Source organism: Phycodurus eques, chromosome 1 (genome assembly GCF_024500275.1).
Source record: "Phycodurus eques isolate BA_2022a chromosome 1, UOR_Pequ_1.1, whole genome shotgun sequence".
Taxonomy (NCBI): domain Eukaryota; kingdom Metazoa; phylum Chordata; class Actinopteri; order Syngnathiformes; family Syngnathidae; genus Phycodurus; species Phycodurus eques.
The window spans coordinates 41053603-41068280 of NC_084525.1; the positions used below are offsets into that span (position 1 = coordinate 41053603).

The 14678-nt window shown below is 41.0% G+C and overlaps 1 protein-coding gene across 2 annotated transcripts in view; it reads left to right on the forward strand.

Annotated features, from left to right (window-relative positions):
• The window catches only part of pard3ba (par-3 family cell polarity regulator beta a), a 188226-nt gene that overhangs the window by 14761 nt on the left and 158787 nt on the right, over positions 1 to 14678 (forward strand). For both annotated transcript variants that reach the window (XM_061692038.1, XM_061692046.1), the window contains exon 2: positions 1365 to 1466. In XM_061692038.1, the coding sequence (XP_061548022.1) occupies positions 1365 to 1466 (102 nt within the window). The remainder of the gene's footprint in view (positions 1 to 1364; positions 1467 to 14678) is intronic.

Sequence of the window (14678 nt, forward strand, 5' to 3'; positions counted from 1 at the left end):
CATGTGCAACTGATGTACATGTTCAAATTAAGGAAATTCAAAGGACTCTTTTTTTTTTTTTTTTTTTTTTTTTTTGTGTAGTCGCAGCGACACGCTACATGTTCGGGGAATTCGTCCACCGTCCCTGTCGTCTCCTTCAGCATCCACAGGGTATCCGACGTAATTACGCTCCAACAACCGGCTGCACCTGCTGTTGTGAGGGCAATAGGCGGCATAAATGATCGCCTTGATCCATTAATAGGTGTCCTCACAAATATCAGTGGTTCATTAAATACACTGGTTAACAAATGAATTCTGAGTCCTTGCCTCAACTACAGCGTTGAAATCAAATGTTGCCAGTATTAATTGTTCATGTGTCTCTGATGTGCAGATTTATGATAACAGTTTCCCAGCATCACCTCTAAGTGTCGCCAAAGCACCAAAAGCTGTAGAAATGTGCGTACGCCAGCCATGCAGTTGACGTGAGGCACCGCACATTTCCACGGTCATTTCACTCTTGATACGTTTGACCTTCGCCGTGAAAAAGAACGTACGCCACATTTTTGTGCGTACGCAACTTTTGTACATGAGGCCCCTGGACACACTGTCTACCTTTCTCTTAATCATCATGTCAACTAACTCCCGGGCTTTTCCTGTCATAGTCCCAACATTCAAATTCCCCAATTCTAGGCTCTGTGCTTTCCTCTTTGCTTTCAGCCAAAGAACCCGCTTTCCACCTCTCCTTTGCCTTCGACCCACAGTTGCTGAATTTTCAACAACGTCCTATAGGTTAACGATGCAGATGGTTGTTAACTTGGGCTGCGACTGATCCAGTAAGGAATTCGTTAGATGAATGCTCATATTTGTCTGACAAAGGTTTAAGCCAGATGACCTTCCTGATGCAACCTTCTGCATTTACCCGGGCTCGGGACCGGCCTACAGTTTGCACTAGCTTGTGCCCCCCATAGGGCTGCGTTAAAATAATTTCAGGTATGTGGCGCCTCCAAAATGTTGTTGCTCAATAGGAACATCAGGGGTCCCAGTTTTTCCTTGGCAGCGAGCTGGTGGGTGTGCAAGGGTGAGTCGCCGACTGGAATTTGGAATTTAGATTTCAAAAATGTCTTTCGGACGAAAACATTATTTCGGTCTCCATGAGAGGGAGGTCATTGATTGCATTGACTGCCAGTGATGTCTACAGACGTCAATTAAGTTTTTCAACCATCACAATTGTTCATATTTTGCTTAATCGCACCCTTGTCATGATACAGTCACTGAGGCCTCAACTTTCGGGACTCTTTCTCAATCTAATGGGACCAAACGCAAGGTTAAAACAAATTGTTAATACATTTGTAGGTTACAGTACTTCTTTTTGCCTCTCTATGCAGAATGGGAGGAGTGCTGTGAAAACCCATCACCTGGAGTACACTGATGGAGGCATCCTGGACATGGATGACCTGTTGACAGACCTAGTGGAAGATAGGGACAAGGTAAGCCAAGGAAGGGCTCTTTCTTGCTGTTTTAAGTGAGAGTGGACATGTCATTGTTCGCTCATATTTGCTTCATTTTTATATCTCAGCCTGCCAGTATGATTATCACTGGGACTTTGCAGCAAAACTCTTCCTTCCTTTGTTTTAGAGACGCTTTTTTGACGCTTGCGCTTTGGGATTAAGCTGTCATGTAAATGTATTAAAATTTTATTTATTTATTATTAAAATATTTGGATAAATTATATTTTTGCTTGGTGAAAGACCAATTATGAATTCACAAGAAAAAAATATGCCATTTCACTGAAAAATGAATGACCAGTTGTTTTTCTGTTTTTAGTTAATCAAATGTTTTAATTCTTAAATTCACATTGCGCAGCGCAGTGAGGCAAAAAAAATTAAAAATACTTCAGCAAAAAAAAAAAAAACTTTTTCTTCTTGGCATTCGTTGCATTTTTAGTATTTCTTGTAAGTAGCTAAAAAATTACACATGTATATATATGTATGTATATATATGTATGTATATATATATATATATATATATATATATATATATATATATATATATATATGTTTATGTATGTATATACATGTATATGTGTGTATATATATATATATATATACGCCTTTTGTTCCCCCCGATAACTCCATAACGATAACTCCCCGATAACTCCATAACGTGGTCTGCCCGGTGAAGATGGAAGCATTACGGAATAATCGGGGACACGTTCACTAAGCCATGCCTCCGTAAAGCACAGGGCAGCGGAACGTCTTTCGTGGTCTTTGTCAGAAGATAAAGCTCGTCCATTTTGTTGGGTAGGGAGCGTAGATTCGCGATGTAGAACGCCAATCTGTATCCTCTCTTGCGAACTAACTTGGAAGCCGGCGCGATTTCCCCTCTGTCGCCTACGTCTCCATGCGCCATAGACCGTAACCATAGACAAAGTCTTCCCCTGTGTAAGTGAGTCGCGTAATGTCTCCAAAGACGAACGAAAAACACAAAAACGTAGAGAATACTAGAAAGCACATAACCGAGGCGTCCACACGGGTCGGCGCCATCTTGCACATGTAGTACAGTACTTTTGTGGGCGTCCATTTATTAGCTTAGACCAGACTGAACTGAAATGAAAATGAAGACACCTCGAAAGGAAATATAAAAAAATTTCACAGACTTCCCCACTCGTATACATTTTTAGTCATATAAAACTATACAACTACTGTGTTTGCAACTATAACTTGACGTAATGTGTTCAGGTTGATTCTTCAGTACTGTGAGATGTGTCTCAGTTGGACAATTAACTCTTTCCTGCCATTAACAGGCAGCTACTGTATATAGCAATAGCAGTGTAATGCCGCCGGAAGTGGTCAAGGATGAAGGGAGTCGCCAATGCACATTCAGTCGCTATATTGAACATGCGACACCACAAGAACATCACAAATTAACGATCTGCTGTCGTACTCATGCCAACAGCGTCTTATCCCAGACTGATTTTTCCTTACGTTAAGTCACACTATTCATACCCCGCCCGCCCTATTAAAGGCGTACACACGTCATGACTGTTACAGTATCAAACTCAATCAAACTGGGAGGTCTGGCATTGAATGAGTTAAATAAACAGATCCACGAGGCAGAGAAAATTACTCGAGCATTTTTTGTATTCGAAGTACTGGAAACATTTGAGTATTCGTTGCAGCCCTAGTGTGATGCTGATAAGGATTCCTCAAGGGGATATTAATTAAATATAATTGGGGATACTTAGCAAAAAGACAAATTGACAATTTAACAAGTACTGTTCAGCATCCTCTTTGGTATTCTAAGATGGATGAACAATTGTACTCGTGTGCGTGTGCGTGCGCGTGCGCGTCCGCGTGCGTGCGTGCGTGCGTGCTTGTACGATTGCAAGTTTGCCAAAACAGCTCCAGTGAAACAAGGTGAGAACTGAATAATGGATGGTGAAATGTCTACAGAGGTGGGAAAGATGCTTTTTCAATCCCTCCGAACAGAGGTGTCATTTTCTGACTGCATCGTAATATGTGCATCGTGTTTGGGAGTTACGGGTTTTAATGATTCCATTCCCAGGCTCTGTCTCCCAATGTCACAGATCAGTTCCTTTGCTATCAAGTCATCCTGGCGTCACCTGCCTTCCCTTAGCTGCGGTTCTTTTTGGCAATTACGGGCTTTGCTAGAACCTTTGCTGCAGAGGAACTGTCCTATTTACCTTGCTCAGCTTTCACCCGATTCTAAAAACGTCTTCCCCACTTTCATCTCCACTCTAATTTTATTCTCTTGCTTTGGTGCTGATGAAAAGATGGCAAGGCAGCGATCCTCGCCATGTGCCAATCATCTGACTTGTCTCGTCTCTAGGCTAACAGACACTTTCAGGTCTCACAGATTAATGAGCTGTGCCTGGTACTTCTGATTAGCCTGGCTTTCTTTTGTTTGTCAGTCTTTTGTTACCTTGCCACAGCAGACAGATTCTCTCTTTAGTGTTTTTTGTTTTGTTTTATAATGTTATTGTGGCCGACGGCATCATGCCATTAATCATACCGGAGTGGACCCATTGTGAAGGCGCACCCCAGCACAGCATGGGCCCTGTATTAGCCATGGATGCTAATGAGTTAAAATGGCTGGCTGTTTGTGCGCGCACATACACATATCCATGTGCACGTGCACACACATGCGTATGTTCTAAAGCCACATGACGTTGCGCAGTGCATGGACTGCTATGAATGCGTTAGTCATGAGGGACAGCGATGATGTGATTACAGGCCTACTCTGACCCTTGCACGCACGCGCGCGTACACGTACATGCACACACACACACAGTCATTAGCCTCTGGTCCACCAACCTCATAAATGTGTGTTGAACACAACCAGTACTACTCATTAACACGAACAACACGACGCTCCAGTCAATTGTACCCTCTGAAAAATACCTTTGCTTTATCATCTTCTTCTGTTTATATTTATGGGCGTCATTTGTAATCGCCAACCTGTCAAGAAGACAGACTTTCAATCTTGTTTGTTGTTTCGCTGTCTTTTTAAAGGCGCATTTCTTCCACTTCTGTCTTGCATCAGTCAAAAAGTCATAAACATTTATGTGTGGATATCTACTCTATAAAACGTAATTCAAGACTGTCCTTAATACAGCCGTAGTAACAAGTATTTGAACTCTTTGGAATGAATTATTTCTGCATAAATGTGAAATTATGATGTGATCGTCATCAAGTCACAAAACTGTATAGGCTGCTTGAACTCACACCACATAAACCTTTGTTTTCATGTATTTAGTGGACACATCATGTAAACGTCTCAGTGCAAGGTGGAAAGCCTTTAAACTCGCACGCTCGACAGCGCCCGCATTGCTTCACGTGACTTACGCGAACTGTTGCTGTTCGTAGAATGTCGCGGAGATCATCTCTCGTGATTGGTCCGTTTTAGTCACATGCTGTGATGACGTACTCGGCGTTCCCCTTGGTTCTACATACCATCTACGCCGCCGCCTTCTTGATGGATAAGCATAATTAAACGTATCATCTGGTCATCTAGGTCCATTTGTTCTAGCAGACACTGTTCCACGTTCGCCATTGTTATTGCTTTGTTCCTTGTTCCGGAAAGTAAAGTAAAAATAGAGGAAATGGCCAAAACATGCAGAGGTGTCCTAGCCAATACCAACCTAGCGACACCCCTGACTTGAAGGAGAACTACAGTACATTTACACGCTAGAGTATAAAGGCAAACTGTGTGCAGTATAGCCACAGTGACGTCAGCGTGGTCGCCGCCCGCGCGAGTATAAAGAAGGCTTGAAGCTACTTACTTCTCCAAGCACAAATTGCAGTCAGGAGTGAGCCAACCTGCAGTGGCAAGGTGGTGAAATTGGACATTTTGGGTTAAAACTGCGCTGCCCTATAAAAATCACGTTTTGTATTTTCATTAAGCAGTGCCTGATATAATGGTAAATGGATTGCGCTTACAGTATATAGCGCTTTATCTACACCTCATGCTGCTCAAAGCGCTTTACAAAGCCCCACATTCACCCATTCACACATACATTCATACACTGGGAGCAAATCTGGGTTCAGTGTCTTGACCAAGGACACTGGTGAACCATCTTTTGCAAAAAAAGAGCTCTCAGAATACTTACAATAAAGAAATGTTAAGAAAAAAAGTTAAAGGATCACAAAGGTATTTCCCAAAACCTTAATGTTCCTCAGTCCATTGTAAGACAGGTTGTCTATACAGTAGATGGAGAAATTTCAGCACTGCTTTTACTCTCCTTCGGAGTGGCTGTCCGACATACAGTTAGATGATTGCAAACACACAACGCAGAATGCTCAACGAGGAGAAGAAAAATCCTACAGTGTCATCTAAAGAATTAAAGAAATCGCTGGCACATGCTAACATCTCTGTTGACACATTTACGATTTTAAGTTGAGCATTAACCTAAATTGAAGAAGACATTGCTGCCCCCCCCCCCAAAAAAAAAAAAACATGCTATGGCTTTGAAGTTTGAAAAAGTGTGTGGATTTGTTTTATCGCGCTACTGATAAAGATCAGTGTTTCCTATACTTTATTGAGCCAAGGCACGGAGCAAAAAACTACATACTCAAATAATAATTATCTCGTCTCAATTTATTCACAAATTTATTTTACTTGGTGTGAAATTTGGACCTTTTTAGTTGAGCACAAAGCTATTATTCTGTTTAACAGGTTGCTACTGTGTGGTTGGGAATTACTGAACTGGACAGATGAAACGAACGTTGAGTGGTTTAGAAGGAACGCACAATGCTGTGTGTGGAGAAAAACAAGCACAGCACATGCCCATCAAAACACCATCTCAGCAATGACGTGTAGTGGCAGGGGAATCATAGTTTTGGACTACTTTGCTGCCTCAGTGCCTTTACGCATTGCTATGATCAATGGAATAATTAATTCCCAGGTTTAGCAACTAATTCTGCGATACGCCTTAAGACCATCTGTGTGCCAATTTGAAGCTTAACGGAAGATGAAACACAAGTAAATAAACAACTGAATGGCTTCACAGAAGAAAATATCGCCTTCTGGAGTGGCCCTGTCAGTGTTCTGAACTTCAGTCTGATAAAGATACTGTGGCATGACCTCAATAGCGTGAATTACAGAAGTCGTCCCAAAAATGTTGCTGAACTGAAAGAGAGTGGTTTGAAATTCCTGCTGACCAATATGCAGGTCTGATCTACAACAAGGAATTATTTGGTTGACGTTTTTGGTTATTGCTGCCTAAGGAGGCTTAACCAATTATTTAATCCAAAGGTTCATATACTTTTTTCATCCTGAAATTTGATGTTTACGTGGAAACATATAATTGTTTGTGTGATATGAGTTTAAGCAGACTGCAATTGTCAATTGTTGACCAAGGCCTGGGACACACATAAAGGATAATTGGGCTGTTTTTGTCCTGATTTTGACGCTTCCTGACCAAACGCCCAGACTACTGTATCTAGATTATTCTATAAAATGTTCCTGTGGTCTGAGGTGTGTTTAGAGTGAATTGTGTATGTGTGTGTGTTTGTATATTTATGTATATATATGTATGTGTATGTATATATATATATATATATATATATATATATATATATATATATATATATATATATATATATATATGTATGTGTGTATATATATATATGTATGTGTGTGTGCATATATATATATATATATATATATGTGTATATATATATGTGTATGTGTATATATATATATATATATATATATGTATATACCTGCAAATATATATATGTATATACCTGCAAACCAAATCAACCAGGGTTCAGTGAAGTCAAAATATCCTGTTTCTGTTCAATCATCCGTTCAAAATCTTATGTTCATCATGTTTGGCAGGATTCGTTTACTTAGTTATTGCTTTTACTTTTTTTTTTTTTTTACTTGACTATAAACGAGAAACATCTCCATTCTTGATGTTGTGACATTTCTGTCAATCCAATATTAAAAACATGACATGGTTCACTATATGAAGAAGAATAAGCAAGATCCACACATCATTATGTAGCGGCACATGTCGGACAGCAGTCATGTTGATTCAGTATCTGATGCTGGCATATCGATAATGTACATTGGACGATAACAATATTGATATATCACAACGTTAATATTTTGGCCCACCCGTAGTGTGCACGAAAGAGACAAAGCTGATGGTGACAGAGTTGAAGATGCTGAGAATGGGAATGACAAGGGTGGACTGAGCTCATCGGAGGGACTGCACTATAGAGGCTAGATTGAGATCGTTTAGAAATGCGCACAGGGGGAACAGTGGAAGGATGCTGGAAATGGAGCGGCCAGGTAGGGGGAAAAGAGGAAGCCCAAAGAGGAGATTTCTGGATGTAATGAGGGAAGACTTGCAGATAGCTGAAGACAGCAGAAAATGCAGAGTACAGGGAGAGATTGAAGAAAATGAGTCACTGTGCAGACCCCTGAATAGAGTTGGGACAAAAGGGAAAGAAGTGCGCACGTAATAATTGGCACACAAGTCATGTTTCAGTCCAATTGGATGTGGATGCTATTTTTTTATAACGAAAACACCATATACAGTACATTAATTTTTTGGGTGAACTTGAATAACACTGCCACCCCACCAGTTTCATCAGTTCTTTCTAAATGGCAGTACAATAAGGCAGCACTTGTGGTAACCCGATGGAGAGAAATTTTGTTGTAACTGAATAAGATGTGATTGTGAAGAGCTCCACGATACCTCAGGCTTGCCCACCCCCATGCTCGTCAAAAACCGTCACGGTGAGCAGCGTTTGATTGGCGCATGAATAGTGGCACAGTAAATCGGCGTGAAGTTCAGGCGCGCTAATTACAAAACTGTCACGTGTGCCAGCCTAGTCATAATCCATACTCACTTTGCATGCTAATCATTATCCATACATCTTTACCTTGTCAGTCTGACATGTTGGAATAATAATTAGGACTGTGGCCTGTCACATAAAGTAAATGTGCTCTGTTAAATCTGTATACACCATGTTTTTTCTCCCCCGCAAAATCTTCTGAAAGGTATTATAACCTCTTCAGCCTCAACCTCGAAATCTTGTCAAATGATCGCAACAAAAGCCACTCCCACAATTGTTCTCACAACAAAAGCCACTCCCACAATTGTTCTCATTCCTGTGCGTTTCATTTCAAGTTTTGCCACTGAATTTTAATTCAGTTAACATGGCCCACTGCGCTAGCTTACGACTTTGACTGATGGAGCCCCTCCAAAGTGATTTGTCGGCTCACCAAAGGAAAAGTGTGGAATGAGGCTTCTTTGTGTGTTCTTGCAGCATCAGTTTGTTCTGACTAACAGTGGCGGCACGGGGTCAATGTAACGTCAGATCTTGTCCCTCGCCGCCCCTCCTGCCACATTTACTCCAGTGTTATTCTGTCAGTATCACATCACCCATTAGCTGCTTTGCCTGCAGGGGTCACCGTTATGAGAGCCCAAAGGGAGTGGAAGGTCAGAGGCTACCTTTTCAAAGGATAAAAACCAAATCTATGAAGGAAGAAAAGCAGTATTAGCTTTACAAATATCGAGAATTTTGGCTTCCAAGCCTGCCGGGAAGCGTTTCACACACTGTTAATGATTAGATCATCTTATTTACAGCAGGACTTCTCTGACTGGACTCGCTGACATCACTTTATGTGTTTGCTGAAAGCCTGGTGTGCTAATAACTCAAAGCAGCTGAGAGTCACACTCAGGGTGAGGGGACACTTTCATTGCAGTGGTGCGGCTGATGAATGTGTGTAAACTGTAATCCAGCTCATTTAGGCTAAATGTTTAATGATTCCTTGGTGCGAATGGACAGCTGAACCCCCGCCTGCATTCCATTGTGGTAACATCAACATTGCATAAACACTCTTGTTATATTGTCATTATTCTATTTCCTGCCTTTCAACACTCATCTTCAAGTTGATTGGACTAATGAATGGAGCTCCACCGCCGCTTAATGTGTCTGAATACGCAACTCAAATTACCATGCTTAACATGGGAGTGCTACATGAATAGGGAGGTATGTTTAAATGCTGTAAAAGTGTTTAGAAATAACCAAAATAGTGTTTGTTCTTGACATTAATAATACAAAAATAAAAACGTAGAGGACATATAGAAGAGGTTAATATCACAAACATGATTGAAACACCTCAGAACTGAACTCAGAACTGAAAAATGCACTTTCCCTTTTAAGCGATAGTCTGTCTTTAAACTACACCTGTTAATGCTCCCTCAAGACTAAGAAAGTCCATAACACTTTCCACTCTAAATTAGTGTCAATAGTGACAGTTTTATGCATTTCTATTTTTATGTTGTGTATAATATCTGGGTCATCATTTTTAAATTTTCGAACAAGTGCTTAAATAGCGTAGTAGTTTGCTGCATTGGATGGGTCTGACAGCGGCATCAAAGCGATGTTATGTTCGATGTCAATGTTCTTGCCTCGATGTGCAACTGCTGGCATCTCTTCAAACGACAAGCAAGGAGCATATAAAAGTTGATGTGGCAACATCTCTGCATTCAATTCCTTTTTAAGGAGTCCCTCAACACAGCCTTGACAGGATAGATCAAGTTTCTATTCTGTGCTTCACATCACGTGCGTGTCTGCGTGCGTGCGTGCGTGCGTGCGCTCCCCTAACAGGTAATCCACCACATTTGGTAGTATGCTGTGTAGATTTAGGCTGGAAAAGAAGTACGATTAGCCCCCCTCACTACGGATACTAGTTCTCCACTTCTTAAAAAAACAAAAGCCAAATATACTACTGTCTGTTCTATGATCCCTTGCAAGTGTATGTCGTCTTGTGGATTCTCAACCATGTCCGACTGTAGTGCGTGGCTTCACGCAAGCGCCATTTATATGCTATCTGGACGCCTAAGGGGTGAACATCTTCTACTCTGGAGGGAGTCTCTGAGTCTCCATAAATCCCCAATAACATCACATAAATTTGCTAGACTTGTTGCTCATCATGTTAAGTTGGCAACACTGAGTGGCCCAGGTTGCATTGTAATGCTCTAGCCTCCCGGTCATCATGGTAACGAATGCAAAACTCTGCATTTGTCTGACAGAACCCCCTGCACCCTAAAACTGAGGGATTCCAACAAGAGTGTGACAAGGGGATATTAAGTGTGATGTAATTCTTTATCCTTTGTGTATTTTAATTATTTTCATTTTATTACATTTTTCTAAACTTTTTTTTTTTTTTTGGACACATGGAAATTGTTTTTTTATTGGGGAAAACATGTACATTATTTCTCCTTTAAACAAGCGTTTCACAAACGATGTTGAAGTACCAATTTTCTTGATACAAAGATTTGGTTGCCAAACTTAAAGATCCCTGCAATGGCTCCCGATACCAATCAGGATGAGTACAAGGTCTCCCTCCTTACGCACCAGTGATCGGTCATTCTCTGCTGCATCTCCGAGGCTGTGGAACGCCTTCCTGTACCATCTGAGGGCCCAACAGACAATTGCTTTTAAACATGACATTAAACTTTTTTTTTTTTAAATCATTAAAAAAAAAAGCGTTTAGCTAAATGGTTTTAATTTCTCCTTTATTTGTTCATTAAATCTCATAATTTTGTAATTGCTTCCAATTTTTATCTGTTTTTAACTTGGTTCTCTGTAGCATTTTGCAATATCTACATGTAAAGTGCAATACAAACAAAATGTATTATAATTATTCTTACAGTAGAGTCTCTCCGCATATTTTTGCGCGCCTTCTTGAATGCCTGAAAATGTCGCCGGAATACCGTGTTCCTTCCAAGGCTCCAAGTGAACAGCTATGTGCTAGAAGAAAGTTATGGAAAAGGTAAACCTCCTTAATATGCTCAAAGAAGGACATTGTTGTGCCATTATGGCGTGAACGAAAGTAGTATAGTCTTCATTACCATTTCATCGTACTGATAATTCATCGTTATCAACATCATCATTGTCATCTTGATTGTAACCTAGTTTTAAACTTCTCATTACAGTACTGCAATGAAGTTGAGTTGTTGGCATGTACTTATGCTGAACTACGTTCTAAACTGTAAGCCATTTTTAAAGGGTACAGTAGTGTTGTAAAATATTTACAATTGTGAGAAAATTGAAATTACATGAGAGTTTTCAGGTCTTAATTTGACGTAAATGTACAGTTTAAACTATTAATATAAGAAATTGGAAAACATTTAGTTGGGCGTCAGTGACTCACGGTTTTTCGCTATTCGTGGTAGTGCTCAGGACCTGTTGCTGTATTTCCTATCAATTGTCATGTTTTTCAATATTTTCCACTGACTTCACTCAAAAGTGATTTTTAGCCATGTGTGGTCAGTTGCTATATTTCACACGTATATTTCACTTCCTTTAGTGTGCCTCTTCAGAGTTGAATGTTGCACCCTCTTATTGCCGTGTAGATGCTTAAAACAGCTCAGCTTTTAATGGCAAGTGTGTAGGCACACACAAACGCGTGTGAGAGAGATGATTGGGTTACCATTTGCTGTCAGGATGCAGCATATGCCTTCTGAATTATGCATCGTTCTTTCAAAGAAAGAATGAAGGATGGAGAAGGGGGCATTTGTGAGATGGATGACAACAGCACAAAAGCAAAGTATCTCAATAGACCGGTACCTCACGCACACACACACACGCACACAGAAACACCGAAACACTGCACCGTAGAAGAAAAATGAGCTGATTAGTACGAGGCAATGAGAAAAGGAAGTGAGTGTTGTTGTTTTTTGTTTTTTTTACGGTGTGCGTGTGCACAGTTGATATTGACTTTTACTGGCATGCAGAACTTTTTCACTAAAGCAAGGTGGTGCTGTTCATCCTTTAAGCAGTGCAATATGTTTCAGCCTACATTTTTTCCTTATACATATTAAGAGGTACAGTGAACCCCAGTTTATTGCGGGGGACCTGTTCCAGACCTACCCGCAACAGGTGAAACTCTGCGATATGGAGCGACCATAAACATTTTTAAACAGTTTTAATTCTCCCACACACCTAAAACATATTTAAACCTGTTAAAACACACTTAAACTTAAAACACACATTAAAGTATTCCTTAGCGCCTGTTCTCAGTCGCTTGCTGTAAAGAAATAGGGTTAACAGGGTTAAATATAGGTTAACATCATTTTGAGGAAGCAAAGACTCGCTTGCACACTTCTCCAAATAAGAACCAAATTGAGCTTACTTCAAGTTGTTTGTCCTTTGTAGTTGAAGCGGACTGTAAAACTGACACTTAAACAAAACAGAATTGAAAATGATATATGAAAAATGCTCAACCAAACCATGTAATTTTGTCTAACGATAGTCCTCTAACTGAATACTAACACACAATGCAAAATTCCATAGACTGGCTAAGGTAAATTAGAGTAGAGGTTAGGGTAGTTATAGACCTTTTTAAACATTTCTGCATTAACACACAAAGGGCAGAAACACTCTCAATGAATATTTAAATGAAAAAACATGGTATTGTATTACTATAGGCACAGTGGCCGACTGTTTAGAGCGTCAGCCTCACAGTTCTGAGGACCGAGGTTCAATGCCCCGGCCCCGCCTGTGTGGGTTTTCTCCGGGCACTCCAGTTTCCTCCCACATCCCCAAAACATGCATGAATTTGAGACTCTAAATTGCCCGTAGGTGTGCATGTGAGTGCGAATGGTTGTTTGTTTGTATGTGCCCTGCGATTGGCTGGCAACCAGTTAATGGTGTACCCATCCTCCCGTCCGATAATGGCTGGGATGGGCTCCAGCACGCCCGCGACCCTAGTGAGGAGAAGCGGCTCAGAAAATGGATGAATGGATGGATGCATTACTATATTTCTTCTTCTTCTAGCTGTTAGTTACACTGCAAAGGGGTACAACACTGAAGCTGTACACTGTAAAAACAAATTGCCTGTATACTGTAAAAAAAAAAAAAAAAATCACTTAAAACTAAGAGCGCTAACGATGAACTCCATTGTAGCGCAGATTCACTATGGCTTCATTTTTGTGTGTGTGTGCGTGCACGTGTTTGTGTGTGTGTGTGTGGGGGGGGGGGGGGGGGGGATGGGATGGTGGTTCTCTACTGGCTGTATGGCATGACATGCAATTAATTTTAGCAAGTGATTGAATTAATTATTAATGACACACCGCCATTCCATCTGTGAGTTGTAATATGTAAACAACATCTATTGTTTCTAACATCAGTGTCACATGTCCGCTTATGCTAAAGATGGAAACAAAATGGTCCACGCAGAACTGGGTTGACTCCTGTGTGCCAGCAGTATCCGCAATCAAAATTTGTGTTGCCTGTGTTTTAATGATGAGATTTAGGAGCGAACTTCTTGTTCGCGGGGCCGATGTTTACATTTGTATGAAAGCTGCATAATGTATCCTATTTCGCCATCGATTGCCTTTTTGTCAGAGTGTAAGCTTCTGGTCATGCACACAGATGTTTTTTTGTTTTGCTTTTGTGAACAGTTCAACCTTAGTGGAGGTCTAGGCTTTGTTTAACATATACATAATTTATCAGTGATTAATGCTATTCATATATAATTTTAAAGGTATAAAATATAAAATGTAGTGTTGATAAAATTTAAATCATGTCTGCCCTATGACTGCACCTCAATGCACTTGGCTGTCAAACTCCTGAAGTTTGCAGATGACACTACAGTCATCGGGTCTGGGTCAAAGACTGTGACGTGTCTGCATATCGACAGGGAGTGGCTGGAGTGGTGGTGCGGCCGACACCACCTGCAGTTGAACACGCTCAAGACTGTAGAGATGATCGTAGACCTCAGGAGGCATCCTTTGCCACAGCTGCCCCTCACGCTGTCCAACTGCCCTGTGGCAACCGTCGAGACCTTCAAGTTCCTTGGAATTACAGTCTCTCAGGACCTGAAGTGGGAGACCAACATCAACTCCATCCTCAAATAGGCCCAACCGAGGATGTACTTCCTGCGGCTTCTGAGGAAGCACGGCTTGTCATGAGAGCTGTTGAGGCAGTTCTACACAGCAGTCATCGAATCAATCCTGTGTTCTTCCATCACAGTCTGGTTTGATGCTGCTACAAAAAAAGGACAAACTCTGACTGCAACGGACAATCAAAACTGCTTAGAAGATTGTCGGTACCCCTCTACCCATGCTTGAGGACTTGCACACTGCCAGAACTAAGACCAGAGAATGCAAAATCCTCTTGGACCCTCCACATCCTGGTCACCACCTCTTT